The 24,195-nt window shown below is 43.6% G+C and overlaps 2 protein-coding genes across 2 annotated transcripts in view; both read left to right on the top strand.

Annotated features, from left to right (window-relative positions):
- The window catches only part of LOC128744421 (putative sodium-dependent multivitamin transporter), a 29,333-nt gene extending 24,224 nt beyond the window's left edge, over positions 1 to 5,109 (top strand). Inside the window, exons 2-7 of the mRNA XM_053841433.1 lie at positions 1,775 to 1,904; positions 2,575 to 2,796; positions 2,859 to 3,199; positions 3,265 to 3,907; positions 3,961 to 4,374; positions 4,436 to 5,109. Coding sequence (XP_053697408.1) covers positions 1,794 to 1,904; positions 2,575 to 2,796; positions 2,859 to 3,199; positions 3,265 to 3,907; positions 3,961 to 4,374; positions 4,436 to 4,489 — 1,785 coding nt within the window. The 5' untranslated portion in view covers positions 1,775 to 1,793 and the 3' untranslated portion in view covers positions 4,490 to 5,109. The remainder of the gene's footprint in view (positions 1 to 1,774; positions 1,905 to 2,574; positions 2,797 to 2,858; positions 3,200 to 3,264; positions 3,908 to 3,960; positions 4,375 to 4,435) is intronic.
- A 14,402-nt stretch (positions 5,110 to 19,511) lies between these two features.
- LOC128739462 (uncharacterized) lies at positions 19,512 to 21,696 on the top strand. Its single transcript, XM_053834948.1, has 4 exons — positions 19,512 to 19,999; positions 20,137 to 21,139; positions 21,197 to 21,332; positions 21,560 to 21,696. The coding sequence occupies exons 1-4, from the start codon at positions 19,512 to 19,514 to the stop codon at positions 21,694 to 21,696; spliced, it is 1,764 nt and encodes a 587-aa protein (XP_053690923.1).
- Positions 21,697 to 24,195: the final 2,499 nt, after the last annotated feature.

Here is a 24,195-nt window from a genome sequence, read left to right as displayed (position 1 = left end):
CCCCATAAATCCCGCCTGATACTGCTCTACGAATTGTCTTGCTATTGGGGATAGACGACGCAACAAAGAGCGTCTTTGAGAGCAACTTGGGCGGCGTAATACTGCGTTAGTTACAGTAATCTAGCCGGTCGCTCTTTTCGTAAATGAGACAGACTACACTAGCCATCTCCTCCTCTGGTAGTTTTCTTCCTTCCAAATCCTTAAAATTATCCAGTGAAGTGCCGTTACTAGCGGTTCTTGGTCATTTTAGTAGAGTTCTGCCGGGAGACGGTCCTTTCCGGCGGCTCTATTATTCTTTTGCTGACCGATTTCTCGTCGGATCTCTTCGAGATCGGGAGCCGGCACGCTGTTGTCGTTGGTAGGCACTCCTAGGCACTCCGCTGCGCTTCCTTCTGCTATATCGCCGTTGAGGTGCTCATCGAAGAACTGCTTCCACCTGTCGACCACCTCGCGCTCGTTTGTGATCAGGTTTCCCCCTCGTTTCTACACATATCCGGCTTCGCTGTATATTCTTTACGAGATAGGTTAACCTTCTCATGGAACTTGCGCGTCTCATTAACCCAGAATAGTTGTTCTGGCTCTTCACGGTATCTACCCTCTTTCGGTTAAACATCTTGAATTTTGATTCGTCCGTCTAGAGCACCCTTTTTCGGAACTCCTAGAACCAGGCCGTTTGGCTTTGTTTGCCTTGCTGATAAATGGGCGCTTCCGAGCAACTTTGCTATTCAGCACCTGTGCTGCGAGTCAGCGATGAGCCGTTCGATCGAAAACTGATAGCTACTACCTTCGGATTCTTCTTATCTTCTCGTATGATATTAGTGTCCGTTCTCGCATCAATTTTGCGCTTCCTGCCTCTGCTAGGGTGATCCACCAACCACCACTGATCCGAACGTTTTTAGTTTTAGTAGAATTTTCCCAGCGCGCTGCCTTGTTCATACTGTACTTACTAGCGATTCACCATTTTGCACATTGCGAACCACAAATTTTCGATGCGCATGGGAATTGTCTTCGAAACCAATGTATTCTCCGTTTTTTCAACTGAATCAAATTTCCAGTATTTTGGTATTTCATAAGTAAAATTTCAAAAGAATATAAAAATAAGATATCAAAAAAGACTTGTTAGCTGGTTTGTTGCTTTAATTTGAATTATTTGGTTCAAGAATGAGAGAAATTCAAAAAATTATGAGGTGGGTATTTTGCCTATCAGTGTAACCATCGCAAAAATTCAATTACTTCTTACATTCCTTAATTTTTTGAAGCGATCAATTAAATAATGTTTAATCAAATCAAAAAATGAAATAACTGACATAGGGTTTGCAAGAGGCAATGCCAAGACGAACACAAATTAATTAATTTCAGCAATTATTCATGAATTCAATCGACAAACGAAGCCATGTAAAAGCGCTTCATAGGGTATGCCATGGTAAGTAGCGTGATGTGACGAGTTTATCGAAAAAGAAACGCGGGTTGAAGAAACATTATTGTTTTGGTAGAGGGTTGAAATAAAACAAACAAACAAAACTTAAACCACTTAACCCTAAATTTATTGGGAGAATGTTTCAATGTTAGTTTTAATATTCAGACTTCTGGATGCTATCTTACGAATAATTTTATTCGAACCTTTGTGGTGAAATTTCTTCTTAAATTTTGAAAACGGAATTTCACAAAATCACTTTCGAGTGCCGCTTCTATCAATCTTATAAACTAACAGTAACTATTTCGTTCTACATTCTGATTGACAATATCTATTACGTTTCCATTTCAATATTTGCAGACTGGTGGCAAGACGAAAAATGGCTTCGTTCGGCGTCTGGGATTATGCGGTGCTGGTTGCCGTACTGCTGGTGTCGGCAGGTATCGGCATTTACTACAGGTTTTCCGGTGGCAAGCAGAAAACGACTACGGTAAGCATTAATAATGGTATTAGCACTCGCAAACAAACGTTAAAGTGCTTTGCAGTCGAGGAAACAGAACATTAATGGGAAACTAATGCTAACGTTAATATGCAAAATGGTTTACTTGGCTTGGTTGAATACATTTTTAAAATGTGCTTCTGCGTCACTTTTACCCTTGATGCTTCTTAAAAAATTATAGTTGAGCGTCGTTAATTGTGGTAATTGTAAGTAAAAAAATACATTCCCAATTTCCACGGAATATGATACATACATGTATACTCGAATATGTATCAACAAAAGCCACGCGCTTCGCGTAGTGAGCATGTTTTCCAATAGCGTGCCGGCGGCCACGACGCCGGCCGGCAGGTACGTTTTCGTTGTATTTTCGATGGATTCGCTATATTTATCACGCGATTCGAAACGGTGGAGAAAACCACGAAGGGAAAAAGTTTGATGACTAATGATCGTACGATATTTGACCCTATCGTCAGCGTCAGCAGAAGCATTCTTTGAGTCTTCGCAGGTAACTGCCGGGATAGATGAATGTATTTCAGACTGCAGTCGATTTTTTATTTTTTTGAATTTTTAACAACACTCGATCCGGCTTTGATTTAACAAAAAAAATTAACGGGTTTATGCTGTGATAATCAAATGTGTTGTTTCTATTTTCTTTTTGCAGGAATACCTTCTGGCCGACCGGAACATGTCCATCTGGCCGGTTTCGTTCAGCCTGATGGCAAGCTTTATGTCGGCCATCACACTGCTGGGAGTGTCAAATGAAAACTATCAATTTGGCACTCAGTTCGTGGTGATAAATATTTCCTACGGTTTGGCCACTCCGATTGCAGCCTACCTTTTCCTACCGGTGTTCTTCAAACTTGAAGCTAGCAGTGCCTACGAAGTATGCTCTGAACACTCGACTTATTTGCAACAATTTTAAACCAAAATTCCTCCTCATTTCAGTACCTAGAAATGCGATTCGGCAAAAAGACTCGACTGGCTGCCTCGCTGGCCTATCTGCTGCAGATGATACTGTACATGGGAATCGCGGTCTATGCCCCGGCGCTGGCTCTGGAAGCCGTCACAGGGATGAACCAAACCTATTCCATCCTGACGATCGGAATAATCTGCACCTTTTACTCGACCATAGGCGGTATGAAGGCGGTGTTGTTCACCGATCTGTTTCAATCGTTCCTGATGTTTGCTGCCATTTTTGCTGTCATAATTTGTGCGGCAATTGATGCCGGAGGCATAGGAAAAATCTTCGAAGTTGCTGATAAGGGAAACCGATTGGAGCTTTGGAAGTAAGTTTCTGTAGTTGACGCTCTTAGTACCTTTTTTTTAATTGAACATTTTTATCCTGTTTCAGTTTCGATCCAGATCCAACGACTCGGCACACCTGGTGGTCTCTGACGTTCGGTGGAATGTTCACGTATCTTTCGCTCTATGCAGTCAATCAAACGCAAGTTCAGCGGTTGAAAACCGTCAAAGATCTCAAAACAGCCCAAAAAGCACTTTGGCTAAACTGGCCAATACTTTCGTTACTTAGTCTAAGTACTTCTTTCAGTGGTCTGGCAATTTATTATTACTACAGCACGTGTGACCCGCTGAAACAGGGCCGCATTACGGTTCGCGATCAAACGATGCCTCTGTTCGTAGTGGACGCTATGGGAGATAGACCCGGACTGCCCGGTTTGTTTGTATCCGGTATCTTTGCCGCAGGCTTATCGACGGTATCAGCCGCACTCAACTCACTGGCTGCTGTCACTCTTGAAGACTACCTAAAACCACTGTACGTTAAAATTCGGAAACGATCCCTCCCGGATATGCAGTCCAGCTTCCCCACCAAGATAATGGCTTTCGTTTACGGTATCATCTGCATAGCAGTGGCCTTTGTCGCGCAGTTTATGGGAGGCGTCCTACAAGCCTCATTGACAATTTTTGGGGTTGTGGGAGGACCACTTTTCGCTCTATTCTCGATGGGAATGTTCACAAAACGAGCAAACCAGAGGGTAAGTAGCTTTAATATCCATTCAAACTTACAATTTAGATTTCGATTTTACAGGGAGTCATGGTTGGTCTGCTGGTGGGACTTTCTTTCTCCCTCTGGATAGGATTCGGTCAACCGAAACCACCTCTAAAAATGTTAGACTTCTCGGTAGAGGATTGCAGCAGATTCGGTGGATACAACGCTACCGAAAGCAGTCCGATTGTGATGGCACAACGAGTCGAACGAGAAGATTCGGACTACTTCTACCTTTACAGACTATCTTACATGTGGTCGGTGGTGCTAGGCTATATAGTAACCTTCATCGTAGGTTACGGAACTAGCCTAATGTTACGATGGCTTGGTTATTCCGGAACAGATCGGATCTATTTGGATAATGATAAAGTTTACATTAACACAGATCTATTTTCGCCTCCAATCGCCAAACGCATGAAAAGAGCTCTTGCCAAACACCTCGAAAATGGAGGCGATGTAATAGCAGCCGAATAATCCATCCCAAATTACCACTCTAATCCTATTATTGTTTTTCTAGATTGAAATCACCAAACAAAACGCTATCCCGAAATCCGATTTTACCCGCCTTTGAGGCTCGAGCTGTTCAACCCACAAACTAAATTCAGACTGTTAATTACGGTACCTTCATAAACAGGAAATCGAACAAAAGTTTACCCACAAAACACATCAAGTATTGAATTGAACGACTGGCCAATCAATGTGTGATCCCAGTAACTGCTTTTAGCTCATACACCAGCATAAATGTGTCTCCTACAAAACAAAACAAACAAAAAAAAAACGCCAGGCTGCACAACTGCCGCATTTCAATGCGTTTTTTCGGTGATCGAACTCTGTTAGTTCAACACAATAATCGGCGACGATTGCAGTAAAAAATGCAATCCGAAACCAGGAATCAACGTCTTCCAGAAGAACGAGAGTAGTTACAATATTATACACAATACACAATTAGTGAAACTATATGATAGTTTTAGGCACAAACTGGTTTACTTAATAGTTTTTAGAGGAAACAAAAACAAACAAACGAAAAAAAGCTTTCTAATTTATTCCCGCTATCGCATTACTTTTCAAACAAACGAAAGTGACGCAGCGTGTAGGGCCAATTGGCTCCGGTTTGTTTAGTGGCGTGATATATTATTGTATGACAGTGTACGAAAAAGTGTTGATAAATTGTTATAAAAATGGAGAGATGACGAGCAAAAATAGATATATGTACAAAATGGGTCGGTTAAATCTTTTTACAACTTGGTTTGAAGAAAGAAAAACATCGAGGTTAATACCTATAAAACATTTATTAAATAAACGAACGTCGCCTTAGGGGCTTTGCCCATTTTACTAATGACTATTAATTTCATTCTCATAACGAGCAACAGTTAATTAACAATTAAACAGTTAATTTTATTACGATAAACACCTCATTACCTTCGTCATAAAACGATAGTTTTATCGCACATGATGCTCAATGTGAACTCAGTCTACAAAGACTCTCATGTGTCAATTAAACGGTAAGAACTATCAATACCTCTTAGCTAGCTCATCGGTTACCGATTATAACCCCATAATGGAAACCAGTTTTTTCTCTTAAAGTAGGATTTCAAGACCTTAAAACCTAGGTAGAAACTAGAGGCACCTAAAGTAGTGAATACCGGGAAAGTGGAAAGGAAGTGATTCGAATTATTAGAAAAGGATTCGAGCAGAATCTCTGAGTTCCTTCGAATAGACATTGTGTGGAGGTATTCTGGAGTATTCCTGTAACTCCGTAAAGGAATCGCCTTTCTCTAAATTCTAAAAGCAGAAATATTGGTTAGATAACTAGTAAAGCAATGAAGCATAACAAATCTTTGAAGCGTAAAATACTTCGAACAAGGCTCCAAACCATCAATTCGTTAATGTTCTTGCTACACTGTGAGCAAACAAGCCACCCGCTTCAATTAAACAAAAAACCTACCCAAATCTTTATCCACAATTCCGTTCACGGTGCCTTTTGATATCTTTAGAATGTCAGTTATCTCTTACAACTGTGACTTAACTTAATGATCGGAAATAGCAATTTTCGGGTTATTTTGAGTTTACGCTCGTAACCACCGCAATTGCAGCATCAAAGTTGGCACCGCATTTTCGGCGATTGTTCAACGGGGGTTGACGACAAATGTTAGTCGATGAACTTAAATGGTACCTATATTTTTCATTAAAACAGCTTTAATTAATATATCGTTTCATGAATGTCATTTAAGCTCCAATAGTAGACAATTACTGAACCGAATGTCATGGAATTTGTATGTTTCTTTTTACTGTTTTATACTTTTACAGATCTTGCAATATTTTTGTTTGCAATAATCTGTTCTACTATTTACTGTTCGAATATGTGAACTATAGTATTGAAGTAGTACTAAAATAAACGCTTGCCAATCTGCCACAGCATCTCACGGAGGTTGAGGACTGAGGCTGATATCCGGTCATTTGCGATTGGCTCACTTAGGTCAGTTTCATATCCTCTCCTGTCTGTTGCAGCACTATTCAGGTGCTTACCAAAGTGCTCCATCTGTCGACCATTTCACATTCATACATAATTGGGTTTCCTTCCACATCCCTGTGTATATCAGCTAGCCGCTGCGGAATTAGTTAACATTCTCGTAAAACTTCCGCGAACCATTGGAACGGTACGGGACAGTGTCATCAACGCAGATTCCCTGATGGCTTTGCAGATTTTGCATCAGCGATCCTCGATAAATGCTGCAACCGACTCCCCTATTCTGGATATGCTATAAGTAAAAGCCTTCGTGGATGAGATCTCCATGTGGCCTTGTAAAGAGGGATCAGTCCTCGAGAGACTTTGCAGTTCACGCATCGTTGGTTATTATTCTGCGTCTCGGTATTACCTTTCGATCTGCGTATTTGTGTCCTCAGTGATGATCTTCACATCCCGAAGCGAACAACTGTCTAGACATCGTTACAAGAAATTGCGGCGAATATTTCCCCTGAATACATTTTCGTTAACTTACTTCTCTCGTCAGGACCTGGTATAATTCCTACAGCTATTTTAAAATAATACTCCAATTACCTGACTTTTTTCTGGCTTCCGTTCCACCGTAAGAGCACCACAATACAAATTGATGAACAAAACACAAACACGTATTGCTCTTACAAAATTTAAGGATAAAAACAATATTAATAAAAAAATATTTTTACCTTCACGTCGACCGGTTTCAGGCATTCTACGTGTATCATCAGGACGATGCCGTTGTCCAACTGATTACGTGTTGTTTATCTAGTCTAACTTTCTTATCGCTCCCTGGTTGAAGAGTTGTTGCCTTCTATCGATGTCTTTTCCGTTCATGTTTCCGTAGAACTTTGTTCACAAAGATTTTGTCATATCCATTCTGTTCGGCGATTGTGTATATTTTCGCTCTTTCCGCATCAAACTCTTCTTTTTCCAACGGTATATTTAAAAGACGGAGGGCCATCGAGTGGAATGTTGCTTGCTTTTGGGCCCCGAAATGGTTGGCCTCGGATGTTATGAAACGGTCTGTTGAAGTTGGTTTACGGTAGATGCCAAATTTCAAGGTTTTGTCTGCTTTTTTTGAGATGAGAAGATCTAAAAACGGGACTGTACGGGTTTTGTTCTTCTTCAACCGTAAATCTGATCGAGTCGTGTTTCGAGTTCAATAGGTTGAGCGTTTGTGGCAAATAGCGTTCCTTCGCCAATGCAAACACATCGTCGACGTACTGTTTCCAAACCCGGGGGAACATTCTGTCTTTTCGTACCTCGGTCTCAAAATCGCTCATAAATACTTCAGCTAGTAGCGGTGAAAGCTTACTTCCCATGCTAAGGCCAAAGTTTTGTTTGCAAAACTTCCCCCGAAACGTGAACAGGTTCTGCTTCATACACAGCTGTGCCACAGAAAGATATGCCGCAATGTGGTTCGAAGGGACATGTTTTCGTTCTAAATGCGCACGTAAGCTGTTTAAAGGCGTCTTCAACGGGTACATTGGGGAACAGAGAGGCAACATCAAACGACACCATGATCTCACTGCGACGTATCTCGAGGTCTTTGATCTGATCTACAAGTTCTATCGAATTTTTTACACTCTTACCGTGAATTACAGGATATCGTTCGATCTCATCTACCAGCCAAGCAGCCATTTTCTCGGTTAGTGTACAGATGTTTGACGAAATTGGACGCATAGACTTCTTATGAATTTTGGGTAAGCAGTATAGTGAAACGACCTTCGGGTTTGGTACGTAAAGACGTCGCTCAAGTTTTTCATCCCCCATTAGCCCGGCCACTTTTTGTCGAACAACGTTAGCCTCCTCTATTACAGTGTTGAGAGGATCTTTGGGTTTTCCATTTTTGAATTTACACTCTTCGTACGGACCTCCATTTATCATGTCGAGTACGCGCGAGTCGTAATCATTTTTATCCATGATTACAATTGCATTACCTTTATCAGCGCGGGAATAAATCACGTTACGTTCTTTAGGCGGTTTGATAATACTGCCGGTATCAACTTTGACGCGTTCATTTTCACTTCCCGCATTAATTGGAACTATATTCTAACCATAAATATTATCATTTATCTTCCAGTCTAGAACCATTTGGAAAAAGGTTGGGTACCGTATCCAAACTGTTGCCTGATATAATATCAAGTATAGTAGTAGTAATGTTCACCATACCAAATCAAGCGATCTTCCATTCATATTTTTGAAGTGTAGGATATGATTAACTAAATGATAATGGTTGAACCATTATATAAATGGTAGCGTCGTTGAAAAGTTCTGCTTTTGAAATGTACTGTAATGTTTGATCTTATGGTGATTATAAAGATTATAATGGAGATATTGTACCTTGCAGAAATTTTACGAGTCCTACGCAAATTCATTTTTTAATAATAATTATCCTGTACTTACTAAATACATTGAAAATATGCTTGTCAACCAAAGAGGGGTGCAGTGGGGAGGCAATAACGAAGCACTGATGGTTCAAATTGCTAAATTGTGTGGAAGACGCAGAAAATAACCACGCTAATAATTTTCGCGTTGGACTCTAAATTGGTGCAAACTCCGCAATATGGTTATGACCATTTTCACAATTGTTTTCATTGCTTATTTTTGGCACGCACAACACACGCTGCGACATCGTGACGGATGGCTGATTTAGACGGAAGATCCTAGTATTGGACCACACTTTCAACACTATTTATAATGTCTGCAATTGGAGCAGAAGACGGTAGAATTGCAAAATTTAACCCTGTGTTAAGAATGGCTAATTCATTTTATGTGAAACGCGTAGAAGAAAGATTGACCACAAAATTATCGGTCACTTGCGGGGTTTGATGTGCAGGGTTCGATTTTAGCAATCGTTCTAGAGAAAGCAATAATAAAATAATACACTGAATAAAATGTTCAGTAAAGTTAAAGAACATTAAATTTTGAATTAGTTTACTGAAGAAATAAAATTCCTATCTCTTATGGTTCTTGATAGGATGGAACAATTTAAACTTTTTGGACGGGGTGGACCTAGAAAATCCTTTTTTTCTTAATATTTCCTTTCGTGTTTATTTCTCACAAATCTGGCATTCTAAGCACTTTCACATCCAATGAAAACACACAGTTTGTTTGAAGGAATCAAGTCGCTATCTCCTTCGGTTCTGTAGCTATAGGCATTTTTTCCAAAAAAATATGCATTTTTCAAATGTCAAAACTAAAAACGTAAAAACTGCTCAAAAGCAGCAAATCAAATATTGTATAGATGTTTAGTAATATATTGGCCATCGAAATTAATTGAGATCGCATCGGTCCAGGTCGGCCCTTTTTGCTAGACCGTATTTAATAATGAAGGAAACATTGCCGTTTTACTTACCAAAATTACGTTTATAGAATGGATAAAAAAGCGAAAATAAGTCTAAATGGTTGCTAAATGTCTGCTAAGTCTAAATGGTTAGTTAAGATAAAATCATCTGTAATCAGCTTATGGATGTGGATCTGGGTTTTTTCGAGCTGGAAAACCTTTTATCTTAGGGGATATGAGTCCTGTAATATTAATTAACGCCAAATTTGGTGAGCTTTGCATCGTTCTACGTAAATAGTATTAACACTGAGCTGTAAGCTGCTCACTCACGGCGCACCGACCGTTAATCATGCTATTCTATTGAGCAAGCTAGAGAAACTTGGGTGTACTGCAAGATTTAGTTGGTTCCAAGATGGTTGGATTTTGTAGAAACACACTTTACGACAACTTTTCGTACGACTTGGTAACTACCGCTGTGCCGCGTTTACAAACAGTTCTGGTGTACCAAAGGTAGCAATTTGGATGGTAAATGGTTGAATAATGCGCTCCAGAACTATCACGAAGTTCCACAGCCTCTTATTTAGCAACTCCTATCTCTACCTCCTCGTGGTACCATCCGGGATACGCTCCTTAGTGGAAATCGGACAACCGGTGGAAACTAGGGTCGTATGCGGACAGAGAAGGGGGCACTCATGCGAAGGCTGAGTGTAAACTCTCCGCCTGCAAATGACGGATCTCGGTAGAAGCATGTTCGATGAACCTGAAAATACCGAGAACCTGAGCAGAGGGTCCAAAGCCCCCAAAGGAGGATGGTTTTAATAGCTATTATCCATGGCTAAAAGTAAAAACATGAATGGATAAACCCCTAATCCAAGGTGTCATGCGACCCGTGCCGAGGGATGAATGGTGGGGGGGGTTCTATAAATACTCAGCCTCAAACGGAGCCTGTGGAGTACCAGAGCGCCCTCCACAGTAATCAGCCCTTACCGCATCATGGGGGGCTCTGATGTGGCGGACTTTTCTTTCCCCTCAACTCGTGGGATTCTTATGGAAGACAAAATCAAAAATACAACAAGTGTGGATACGGTGGAAAACCCGTTCGCTAGAGGAGGCATCCAGCGTTCTCCACCAAGGGTGGAGAAGGATGCAACTAGGAGCGCTAGTGTGGGTGGCAAAGGCAGCGGTATGCCTACCACGCCGGACACAGCGATGAACGGCCCAGCGCTTATCAGGGCGATGGAGAAAAATAGAGACGCTGTACCTAAAGTGGTAGCAGCGTCACAGCAGCTCGAGGTAATAATCGAGTTTACGTCAGGTCGCGGCAATTTCTCCAAGGACCTGAAGCAGAGCTTGCTCATGCTTCGGAGAACCTTGAATGCAGCGACCAAAACGCACAACGACCTCGTGGCGCGTGCAGGAGAGGCTAAGAAGGTGACCGTGAAGGCGTCGAAGGCAGTACAAACGGACGCTTGCCCGTTGACGGAGTGTCGTAACGCGGCCCAGGAGGCTACGGAAGGCGCTACCAGCAGCGGTAAGGCATCCGCCAAGCGCCCGAGACAGTCCCCGGGGGATAGCACCCCTGGCGGACCGAAAAAACGCCTGATCGGTAAAAGCCCTCAGGCTAGCGGGTTGGCAGAGCTAACCGATGAACCAGCGGGAAGCTCCAAGACAGGTGGCCCGTGGACCGAGGTTAGGGCCAAGAGAAAAGGCGGAGGAGGCTCCAGTAAAAAAACTGCTCCACATAAACCGGCAAGAAAGCGAGCGAAGAAGGGCGACGCTCTTATCCTGAAAACCGACGGGTCGAAATACTCGGAGGTTCTGAAGGCCATGAGAGGAGACGCCCTACTCAAGGATCTGGGCGCGGACGTACGGAGCATCCGCCGCTCACGCACGGGCGATATGATCCTCGAGTTAAAGAAGGACGCCACAAAGAAGAGTTCCGCATACAAGCCCATAGCGGAAGGAGTGCTCGGGGACGGAGTGAAGGTACGTGCTCTCACACCAGAAGTGACTCTCCAGCTTAAGAACCTGGACGAGATCACCGAAGTGCGTGAGGTCGTACAAGCTCTCAAAGAGCAAAGTGGAGTGGTGGTGGCAACCGAGGCGGTTCGCCTACGCAAGGGTCCGGCCGGGACCCAGGTAGCCACCATACGACTTCCGCTGATTGACGGAAACAAAGCCCTGAAAGCTGCTAGGCTAAAAGTGGGGTGGTCGGTATGCCCACTGAGCGTGTCCAAGCAGTCGGAAGCTTGCTTCCGGTGTTTCGAGCACGGACATAAAGCCTGGAACTGCAAGGGGCCAGATAGGAGCCAGTTGTGCAGGAGATGTGGCAGTGCCGGCCATAAAGCAAAGGACTGCGCGGAGCCTCCTAAGTGCCTGATCTGTACCGGTAAACGGGACGCAAAGCACGTAACGGGAGGTCCAAGGTGCCCGGCCGGTGTGCCGGCGACTAAGCCACGTTCATAGTGCAAGTGACACAACTCAACCTGAACCACTGCAGCACAGCTCAGCAGCTGTTACACCAAGCAGTTTCTGAGTCAGCAATGGACATTGCCATAGTCTCGGATCCATATCGCGTCCCTGCCGGAAACGGCAACTGGGTCTCGGATAGGTCTGCGACGGCGGCTATATGGACAACAAGCAGGTTCCCGGTTCAGGAGGTTGTGTCAACTGCAGACGAGGGATTTGCGGTTGCCAAAGTGGGTGGAGTGTTCTACTGCAGTTGTTATGCTCCGCCGAGTTGGTCTATCGAGCAGTTTACGCGGATGGTAGACCGAGTATCAGTTGTGCTGACTGGTTTAAGGCCGGTGGTTGTGGCGGGCGACTTTAACGCTTGGGCGGTAGAGTGGGGAAGTCGACGCACGAACCATAGGGGTCGGATTCTGCTTGAAGCTCTGGCAAAGCTCAACGTAGATCTGGCCAACGTCGGCAACACAAGTACCTTCAGTAGGAACGGTGCGGAGTCTATCATCGACGTGACTTTCGGCAGTCCTGGTCTGATAGGAGACTGGCGGGTAGATAATGGCTACACTCACAGTGACCACCAGACGGTCCGCTATGGTGTCGGTCAGATAACGAGGCGGCAGGCGGCGAGTAGGGCCAACACTCCAACCACCCGTGGATGGAAGACATCATACTTCGATCCCGAAGTATTTGTGGAAGCGATCCGGAGAGAGTGCGGTGATCGCGGTATGCCCGATCCGAACGCTGATCATTTGGTTGAGGTACTGTCGCGAGCATGTGACGCTACCATGCCTAGGAAAGGTCGTCCTAGGTATGGCAGGTCACCGGCTTACTGGTGGACAGATGAAATTGCGGAACTCCGCGGAGCGTGCTTTCGTGCGAGGAGAATTATGCAAAGAGCTCGTTCGGATGAAAGCAGGGCTGAATGTCGAGTAGCACTTGTTGCTGCACGCGCAGCGCTTAAGAGCGGGATAAAAGCTAGTAAACGAGCCTGCTTTGAAAGGTTATGTGCTAGTGCCTATGCGAACCCGTGGGGTGATGCCTACAGAGTCGTAATGGCAAAGACCAAGGGTGTGATGGCGCCCGCTGAGCAATCGCCAGAGATGCTGGAGCGGATCATCGAGGGCCTCTTTCCGCGCCACGAGCCAAGGCCCTGGCCCCAGGCCGCTGAGTCGTCCCACGGCCGACGTTCCAGTATCTCAGACCATAGCGTAGGATGGTCGGCCTCCCAGCCGAACATCCAAAGTAACGTGGGCGACGGCGGTTTGGAGGTCGGGGAGGAAGAGACGGTTACGAACGAGGAACTCATTGATATCGCTAAATCCCTAAAGGTGAGCAAGGCACCGGGGCCAGACGGTATCCCGAATATGGCCATTAAAGCGGCTATTTTAGAGGCTCCCGAATTATTCGGGGCAGTAATGAATAGATGCCTAGAAGCTGGCCACTTCCCGGACAGATGGAAGCGACAGAACCTGGTCCTATTGCCGAAGCCGGGAAAACCTCCGGGTGTCCCCTCGTCATATAGGCCGATCTGTCTACTCGATACTGCCGGCAAGGTGCTGGAGAGGGTTATCCTTAACACACTCGTACAGTACACGGAGAGTACAAACGGTCTGTCAAGGAACCAATTCGGCTTCCGAAAAGGCAAATCTACGGTGGATGCCATCTTGTCTGTCACTAAGACAGCCGAGGTGGCAATCCAGCCCAAGAGGACAGGTATTCGTTATTGCGCAGTTGTCACGCTCGACGTGAGAAATGCGTTTAATAGCGCTAGCTGGGACTCCATAGCCAGCTCGCTTCGGAACGTCCAAGTGCCGGTGTCGCTGTACAGAATTCTGGAAAATTATTTCCAGAATCGTGTGCTATGCTACAACACGGAGGAGGGTCAGAAATGCGTTCCAATCACCTCAGGGGTTCCGCAAGGTTCCATACTGGGCCCGGTGTTGTGGAACGTCATGTATGACGAGGTGTTGAAGCTAAAGTTTCCGGTAGGGGTGGCGATTGTCGGCTTTGCGGACGATATCACCTTGGAAGTCTACGGTGAATCTATCAGAGAGGTTGAGTTGACGGCTGCCCACTCTATAAGCATTGTTGAAGATTGGATGCGATCCAGGGAACTGGACCTAGCGCATCATAAAACGGAGGTTATCGTGGTTAACAACCGCAAGTCGGTGCAGCAAGCAAATATCAGTGTCGGGGACTGCACTATTTCGTCAATGCGGTTCTTAAAACTCCTTGGAGTCATGGTCGATGACAAGCTCAAGTTCGGGAGCCACGTCGACTATGCCTGCAAGAAGGCTTCCACAGCTATTTCGGCATTGTCTCGTATGATGTCTAATAGCTCTGCGGTATATGGCAGCAAGCGAAGGCTTTTAGCCAACGTGGTCCAGTCCATACTCAGGTATGGCGGGCCGGTGTGGTCATCGGCGTTAGGTACCAAAAGCTATCTAGCCAAGCTGGAAAGCACCTATCGTCTCATGTGCTTAAGAGTGGCGAGTGCGTACCGCACAGTTTCACATGACGCAATCTGCGTCTTAGCGGGTATGATGCCTATTGGTATCATCATCAGCGAGGACGTAGAGTGCTTCAACCAACGTGGAACTAGAGGCATACGGAGTACCACAAGAACGGCCTCGATGATCACATGGCAGCGGGCATGGTCTGATTCCACAAAAGGCCGGTGGACACATAGACTTATCCCGGAACTATCCGGATGGGTCAACAGGCGTCATGGCGAAGTCAACTTCCACCTGACACAGATTCTGTCAGGGCATGGTTGTTTTAGACAGTATCTGCACAAATTTGGGCATGCGGAGTCCCCCGAGTGTCCCGAATGCGCGGACGTTGAGGAAACTGCAGAACATGCTTTCTTCATATGCCCTCGTTTCGAGGGCGTGAGAAGCAACATGATGGCAGTTAGCGGACAGGACACTACTCCGGATAACTTAGTCGAAAGGATGTGTTCTAGCTCGGACGTCTGGGGTGCGGTCAATGCGGCTGCTACCCAGATCGTACTTGAGCTACAAAACCGCTGGAAAGCCGATCAACGGCGAATAAACAGCCTAACTACCATAGTCCAGTAGTTATCTAAGAGCGTGCGTTAAGCACAATAGCCCCTCCCTGAAGTAATACCGATAAGGTGGTTCCAGGGGGGATTAAGGCTGGAGACTCGAGTAGGGTTTTAGTGGGTCTGGATCTTCACGATCTTCACGGGATACCAAACCCCACTCCCTGAGCTGTCTTCTCAGGTGTCTGATAGCAGATTTCCCTACTCGTTAAAAAAAAAAAAAAAAAAGGTAGCAATTTGGGGCCAATGCTGTATCTGCCTCCCAGTTGGCCTTCGAGTTCTAATGCTGACCAGTCGTCGTATGTTCGAATCTCGGCTGGGAGAGGCTGTTAGAGTCAGTAGGTTCGTAGCAACTGGCCCTGCAATTGTCCTGTACTCTAACAGCTGGCTGCGAAGTCTGTCATAGAAAAACAAAAGGTCAAGTTTCGATAACGGAATGTAGCACCTAGGCCTTGCTTTGCTTTGCTAGTCTGTATCTACATAAGCAACGCAGCGTTACTACTCACTGAAGGTGGAAGGCTTTTCTTCGCTGACTTGAAAATCTACTCCAGGTGTACTCCAAGGGTGTAGGTAAATAACGGTGCATTCCGAAGCCGCGAAGAGGTACATTGATTGGCCAATCAATAGATCCGTAAACTAGACCAAACACGAGCATCCTGCATTGGTTGGTGCGTCTAATCGATAACAAATTAGATCCTGCTGTAAAATCATGCAATCTGGAGTCATGCAACAGGATTACTCGTAAGCAAAACAAAACCCTGGTGCTACATTCCGCATTGACTCTTACAGCCTCTTCCACTCGAGATATTTGTTAAACCAGTATCGTAATTCGAAGCCAACTGAGAAGATTACTTGTAAAATTTTTTGAATCGGTAGCAAACAAGACTGTTAGAGGCGATAGAAGTGCCATCTGAGTCATTTACGAATATGTCGAAGAGCAATGGTCCGAGTACAATGCCACGGGTTACGCCAGACGTAATAAGAAAAGTTCAAGACAAAGCGGAGTTCACTGTAATCTACGCAATGCGCTCCATCACAGTCGCGTTCCTCGTCAAAACAACTGGCATGTTCAGTTGCCCGCAAGCTACCGAGAACCACGCACGTGAACCTACAAGAAAAGTCATTAGTTTCTACTGTAGAGTTAAGTCCTTCACCATTCGAAGACGGATAGAGAAAGATACGACCGTCAATGAAGGCGCAAACTCAGCCTTAGGCGAAGAACACCAATTGCGAACGGATCTACGGGAACTTATCAAGCCGGCTTGACTTCAAAGTCACATGTGATATCATCGACCGGAAAGAGCTATGGAAAATCACGAACATCTTCCCCAGGAAGCTCATCAAACTGATTAAATCTACGATGGATGATACACAGTGCCGTGTTCGGATCTCGGGTGGATTGTCTAGTTCATTCCAGCGGAACCAGGCCAGCGGAACTGAGACCGACCGACGGCGCTTGATCAGTAGTATAATGATCGACGGCGATGAGTTTGAAGTAGTCGACGAATTTGTCTACCTTGACTCACTGGTAACGGTAACGGACAATGATACCAGCCGTAAGATTCGGAGGCGTATTATCAGCGGAAGCCATGCTTACTATGGGCTTCACAAGCAATTGCGGTCGAGCAGACTAAGCCGCCGTACAAGACGCTTATTAGACCGGTTGATCTCTACGGGCGTGAAACGTGGGCAATGGACCACGTACGTGGCGTACAGAAGAACGGAGTATGGAGGCGAGGGATGAACCATGAACTCGCACAGCTCTATGGCGAACCCACCTTTTGGATAGGTGGCTAAAGCTGGAATGATACGATGGGCAGGGCATGTTGCAAGAATGCCGGACAACCACCCTGCTAAGATGGCGTTCGCTTCAAATCCGACAGGAACAAGACGACCAGGAGCGCAGCGCGCAAAATGGTTAGACCAGGTAGAGCGAGATATACTCGAAAAGTACTCTGTGTCCGAGGAATTGGAGAGCGGTAGCCCCCTTCTGAGTTATATGGAGAAACCTTTTTCAACAGGCTTTCTCTTAAGACGGCAAGCCACTTAAGTAAGTAAGTAGGTAGTTGACAACCAAGCATACTCCCCATACGATGGTTACGACATACAAAGTACAAATCAGATCGGTAGTCAACTACGGACTTCAACTATGCTTACGGAAAACATATGTATACACTGTATATAAACGAAATATGTTGAGGACTAGTTTTGGCGAAATACAAACAGAGAACACACAGTGACGCAGGCGCATGAAGTGGAAATTCAAGCACAATTTTAAGTACATTTTTTGAAATTCAAATTCAAATTCAAATCCATAAGCTAATCTTAGGTCTAATGTGAAGGTCAATTCTCCAAATTTATCTCCAAATCTAATTCAAATTTAAAATAAATAAAATAAAATAATAAATAAATAAATAAATTTCACGAGTGAGTCCAGACTGGAACACACGCCCTATCTTTCTTTATAATATTTGATATAAAAAAGTCTTTATGGGGCAGCTCCGAACTTTAAAGTTTTTAACCTAATCAGTTAGAATGTTTGCGACAAATAAATTAGTTAGGTACGTCTACGATTAATTGGTAATCTTTTGCTCAAAGCTAGCTTTTGAAAGGTCGGTGCCCTACCTTTTGTTCAGGTATGGGCACGCCAGTGGCCGGATAACAAATAAATACTTACGAAGTAAAGCTGTTAACTTAGATATCAACACCAAAGTTAATGGATTGCTCACTAGTGTGGCGGGATTAACTTTAAAACCTTAGAAAACAGACGGGCCAACAGAATGCAGATCTTTGTTTTACATTTTTTGTTCATGAAACACTGAAATCTTTTTGAATTACGTTTCAGATTAACTTCGTTGGACTTCCCATTGTCGACTACCCGCATCCAAGCTGTGAAGCGATGACCACAAAGTTTACGATTACCCCTGGATAATACTTTATTCTTTTGCGTTGTTGATGGATTTCTGACATTCATGCTTTATTACAGTCTTATACAGAAAAAATATTTTGTAATATTTGCTATATCGCTACAAACATTTCATTATAGTGAAATTTGTTTATGTTGTTAGTAAAAACCATTACTGAGCAAAGATAAGCTACTCTATCTGTAGTAAACCTAAACGGAAAACTATGTGTTTGCTTATTTTTTCTAACTCCTGTTGGGACATTTATTGCTGTTGTGTGAAACCATCAAAAACAATTAAAAGCAGTTTTTGCTTTTTTGAGTTCTTCACAGTTCGCACACTTCATCAGATTTAAACTCTTCTACTTTCAAGGTGCACTTTATAAGAAGCTTCTGCATCATCAACTAACTAAATAATAACTCATTCAAACCAATTCTAAACCACTTTTTTATTAAATTCATTTTCTTATGACGGGAGCTCCTTCTAAATGTATACAGTATGTATTGTATTGTATTGTATTCCTCAAAGACAGCTATCGTAAATTTCAGAAATCACTTCAAAATCCACCGCAACCGCACATGCTGAAACCATAAACCTTTCAGTTCGATGGCCCGAATTGATTTTCGTCCCAAAAATTCACCGTATACGTATTCCGTTTTGTATATTTCGTGGAGCATGATTCGCAAGCAGGTCGCAGAATGACTTAGCATAGGTCTGAGAATTCCAACAGTATTTAGATTGTGTGTAGAACAGTGATTGGAAAGAAGAAACCCGCGATAATGAGTCCCCTGCTGCTGCTCCTCCCATTTCTATAGACCAGACGCGCGAAACGCCTTTTAACGGAAGAACAGTCGCCCGAAGTGCGACAGAGCACGATTTCGTTTCCACCTATGCCCTTGTGTTGGCGGGATGATTTTAACGCACAGTGAAATAAGAAAAATCTTATCAAAATCTAAAATTAAGATAATTTTTGAAACCGCATAAAAATTGAAACGCCCAAAAACATATATTATAAATTAGGTATGTTGAAATCCACAAAACCATCAGGGACACAAAACTACGGTCATAAATAATATCATGATGAATTCTGATCAATATCTGTATACTTCCCACTGTGCACCGTTACAGGTGAGTTTGCAGAATTGGTTTCCGATAGCAATGTTTAGTTCTAATCGATCGACACGATTCATTCAGCACAACACAAAAGAAGGGACGGAAACGGAAAACTCGAAAGAATATGGCATGCATGCTATAAAAGATATTCAACGACAACCAAACTTGTTAGTTTGGCGCGATTTGGTGCCGCACTCGGTGGCCGGCGGTTCGAAGTTAAGTTTAAAGAGCGGGCGCGAGAATCGTTAAAGTGGGTCAACAATGGCCACCTTAGGGAATTATTTGCTACCGTCGCTGGTAGTGTGGTGCTGGTCCTTGGTTTTTGCTCAATATTACAGCATCAATCTGGGAGGTATTGATGAAACGCTAGTGGCCCAACCGGTCCCGGCTCCTCCTGCGCCTCCGACGGGAGGCCTTACGCAGGAGGTGCGACCAAAAATTACTCCTCTGGATGCGATGATCGACAGGACAAACTATCTCGGTTTTCGGATTTTGTATTTGCACTCGAAAGGAAATAAAAATAACATTGCCTTTTCACCATGTGCTCTGGCGAGCATTCTAGTGGCACTGTACGAGGGAGCCGATGGTAAGAGTGCGGCGGAAATACACGAGACTCTTGTGCTGCCATACGATAAGGATATTTTACGAGTCGGCTATCGGGATATTCATCGACGCTTGAGGAGTTATTTTTACCGCACGGAGAACCTGCTCAGTGGACTTAGTTTAAGCAGCGAGAACATCACTATTCGGTGAGCTTGAGAATGTGAATCTAAAATAGCATTAAAATTTTGTCAGAGTGAACAACTGAATTTCAAATTTTGATATTTTGTGAATGAATCGTTTGAATTACCGATTCTAACAGACTCCTATTGCAATTTTTTTACAGTCCAGAATATGAATCAATACTCAAATTTTACGGCTACGATTTGGAAAACATTCCGGAAATGAAAATGCAAACCACAACTCAGATTCCAACGTCTCCCGGAGCAACAGAATCGGATACCTCGACCAGTGATTACGAAATGACATCCAGCAGTGAAGAGGAACAATCCACAACCGAGGCGACTCCCACCACCATCGATTTATCGATGGGTTCCGCGGGAGAAGAAGACCAGGAAGAAGAAGAGGAAGAAGCACAAAGTACAACCGAAGGAACAGAACCACCGACAGGTGATGATGCGACTGAATCGACAGCCGCTACTGCAGATGAAGAAACCACAACCGAAGCTGGCGAAGTTACACAGGATGAGGAGGTGTCGGATGCCACGACTGAAGAACCGACCGAAGCGGCACCGGCAGAGGAGCCTGCGGAAGGCGGAGAAAAGCGTCGCAGAAATCTGAGAAAACGAGGACAGAAATCGAAGCAACTGCAACGACAAAAATTACAAAGAAAGAGAATTCCTCGAAGCAAGCGAAGTCCGGAGGAAATCGACGTTATCAGTCATCAGCGTTTCCTGCAAAACTTTTTACTTCAAGACGTTACAACGTCCTCTCCATTTGCTTCCTTCCCGGCCTTCTCCGAACGAACCAATCAATTTCAGCAAGATCGACTTCTCGATGACACCATCGAGCATAATTTCTATTTGAGTGAATCTGAAACGGTTAAAGTGCCGTACAAAATTTACAACACAATACTAAAATATGCCTATATCGACCGCCTTCAATCAACAGTGCTAGAGCTGGAGCTAGACTCTGATGACTACAAGCTAATCATCATCCTTCCGGACTACGAGTTCGGACTGAGTAACCTAATGAAACTGCTACAAATTGGCGAAAACGTTCCAAATCTAAGGGACATCGTCAAACAAATGAGTCCATCCTGGGTGAAAACAATCGTACCGAAATTCAACCTAAAGGGTAATATTATTTTAACTAGCGATCTACAAAACGTGAGTAAAGTAAGCATTTTAAATATCTAGTAAACTGAACACCGCTCTACATTGCAGATGGGCATCAACGACATATTCGAACCAACGCGCGCCGACTTCACGCCCATGACGGAAGATACGCTAATCTGTGCGAAGCACATCGAACAGTCGATCAACATCAACATTCGCACGCAATCGCTACAGCAGCTCAAAAGTAATTATCGCATTTTTGCTTACGATTGTCTTGTCTACCTACCAGACTAGCACCTGCTGTTGTATTTAAAGCTTACATTTGTTCATGGTTGAACTGTCGCGATAATTGCACTGAAATGTTTGTTTTGTTTCCGAGTCAGACAGTAGCTTTTTAATTAACCAGAATTTCTACCTAATCATTGCGTAAAAAAGCGCTTCATTCATACCCAGATTTGAATTTACTTACAGGATTTACATCACTGTACAAAAACCCCATCGAGCTGGCTATCAATTACCCATTCCTGTTCTGTATATTGGACAAAGAAATGGACTTGGCGCTAATAACCGGTCGAATATTGAATCCACTAAATTCACGGATTCACTAAACACTACAAATTTTGTGCTACCCAAATAAAGCTGGTATATATAGGTGATATGAAATAAAATATTCGTTTTATTAGTCATGAATGCCTTTCGAAGGCATTTTTACTCTCACGTGAAAATGAGCAAAAAAAACTTACGTCTAGTTATCAGCTCGCCGCACTAAAATGACTTGCTCAGTGGCCCGCTTTCGAATATCTGGGCAGTGGCAGTTAGAATCTTCACAGCACTGAAAATAAACAAAATAAATAACAAATAGCAATTCCTTACGGGTAAAACCCGGAAAAAAGATGTACCTGAAGCAGTTCTAGTACTGAACTGACTTTGAGATTGAATGATTTCAGATGCATTCGCAGAAACTCGGCTTCCAGCATGTTTAGTGACAATGTAGAACTTAGAAAGGTCAGTTCTTTGTTGTACTCGGCCGTACTGGAAGCGCTTGCAGCGCTGGTCGTGGGCTTCATTGCTGGAATGCACTGCTTTGCGGAGCACTTAGGTACTCGGAATATTGCCTTAGGTGCGGAATTTTTTGTCACCGTTTTCGAAGAAGTTTCTCTATTTTCTCCACCCACAATCAAGTTTCCGGGTTGTATTGGAATGGAAACCATTGGAAACCTTTGTGTTGTCTTTGTCGAAGTTTTACCACGTAACTTCAACTTTTTTTCGATCCTACGAATATTTGGCTCACCGACTTCGATACCAAAGCTGGTTAAGATTTCACCTAGAACGAGGATGCCTAATGAAAATATGCAACAATCCCCTCAATACAGCGGCATCCCCACAGCTACATTTCACAGCTGTTCCGTTCTAATTGAAATAATTTACCCTGATTTTTTGCATGCAGGTGGTCGAGCTAATAGGCTCTCGTAAAAATCGGATATTAGTGAAATTACATAGACGAAAACCGAGAGAATAGTAACGGGCTGACATCACCATTATAAGCTTAATGATTATAAAATGATGTATTATATTATCAAAATTTACCTAATACGATAAGCGCTGTTGGGGGCGTAATTTCCAGATATCCCACCATCATTTGTAGAAAACTGTTTTCGAATTTACTAGTAAGCTGTAATTTCTTCCGAGATTTTAGCGCTTCCGCTTTTTCTCAATCACACAGATGACAGATCACACAAAAATAATCAAACACGACACAGGACAGCGATGCCAGTAATCCTTGACATTTTGACAAAACGGCAAACGCAAGGACAATCTAGAGTGACTATATACAGAGTGGCGACAATGTCAAAATTGGAATGATAATTATCTGTCAGTGTCATTCCAATCGAGCAGACAACCTATCCAACGCGTATGCAGGAAAGAGAAAGAAAAACCCAGGATAAACCGCATTGCATACATTTGGGATGACTTGTCGCCACTCTGTATATAGTCACTCTAGGACAATCGTTAGCATATATCCATTAGAGTGACTATATACAGAGTGGCGACAATGTCAAAATTGGAATGATAATTATCTGTCAGTGTCATTCCAATCGAGCAGGCAACCTATCCAACGCGTATGCAGGAAAGAGAAAGAAAAACCTAGGATAAACCGCATTGCATACATTTGGGATGACTTGGCGCCACTCTGTATATAGTCACTCTAATATCCATATATAGCCTAGTATCGACCTGAAAAGAAATGGGCAAAAAGATAGGCCAAGAAATGCTAAAGAAAAGATTTTTCGTTTGCGATTGCTTTACCAGTATGCACCTCACAAGAAATATTGTTTTACTTTCAGATGGCGCAGTTTTACATGCTAGTGAGTTGAAACGTCACTTTTCCGTACGGAATAATATCCGGCGCAATTATTACCACAAGAAAAAATGACAGATAATTGCTTGCTTTGCAGTTGTCAAAATTTCTTCGGTAAATACCAGGTTTTTTTCTTGAGCTGTTTTCTTTTCAGGTGGATACTAGGCTTATAGCAAATCTAGAATTGAAGATAGAATTAACAAAAGGGCGAATGTCGCAAGCGTAAACAAACCGAATGAGGGTTGATTTTCTTATGCTGGTCCAGCAAAAAGTAACTCTCACTCGTTTTGTTTACATTTGCGACATTCGCCCTTTTGTTAATTCTATCTAGAAATGCTCAAGAAATCGATTTCTTTTACGATTTCTTAAGCAGTACGCACCTCATAAGTGATATTATTTCACGTACAGTCTAGTGTAGATTGCCTTTGCCTATTAAGATATCAAAGTCATCTGCAAAGTCTAGGAGTTGGCTACCATAGGTAAAATCTTGCCTCTTATTTCGATTGACTATACTATATATATTTATTCGCGAAAAATACGTATTTCGCCTACGACTTGCAGGCTTCTTCAGTGTCTGTTTTCGAACTCGAACTGAAGAATTGCTTCCACCTGTCGACCACCTCGCGCTCATTTTTGATTAACTTCCCTTCTCGTCCATAAACACACGTGAACTTTCGGTGTGTTAGCCCTTACGAGATTGGTTACAGCACTCGTGCGCTAATTGCACGTCCGCACTGTCTTTTAATTG

This window comes from Sabethes cyaneus, chromosome 3, assembly GCF_943734655.1.
Source record: "Sabethes cyaneus chromosome 3, idSabCyanKW18_F2, whole genome shotgun sequence".
Classification (NCBI taxonomy): Eukaryota; Metazoa; Arthropoda; class Insecta; order Diptera; family Culicidae; genus Sabethes; species Sabethes cyaneus.
Note: the sequence above shows the minus strand (reverse complement) of the source record. Positions and strands in the feature narration are given on the sequence as shown.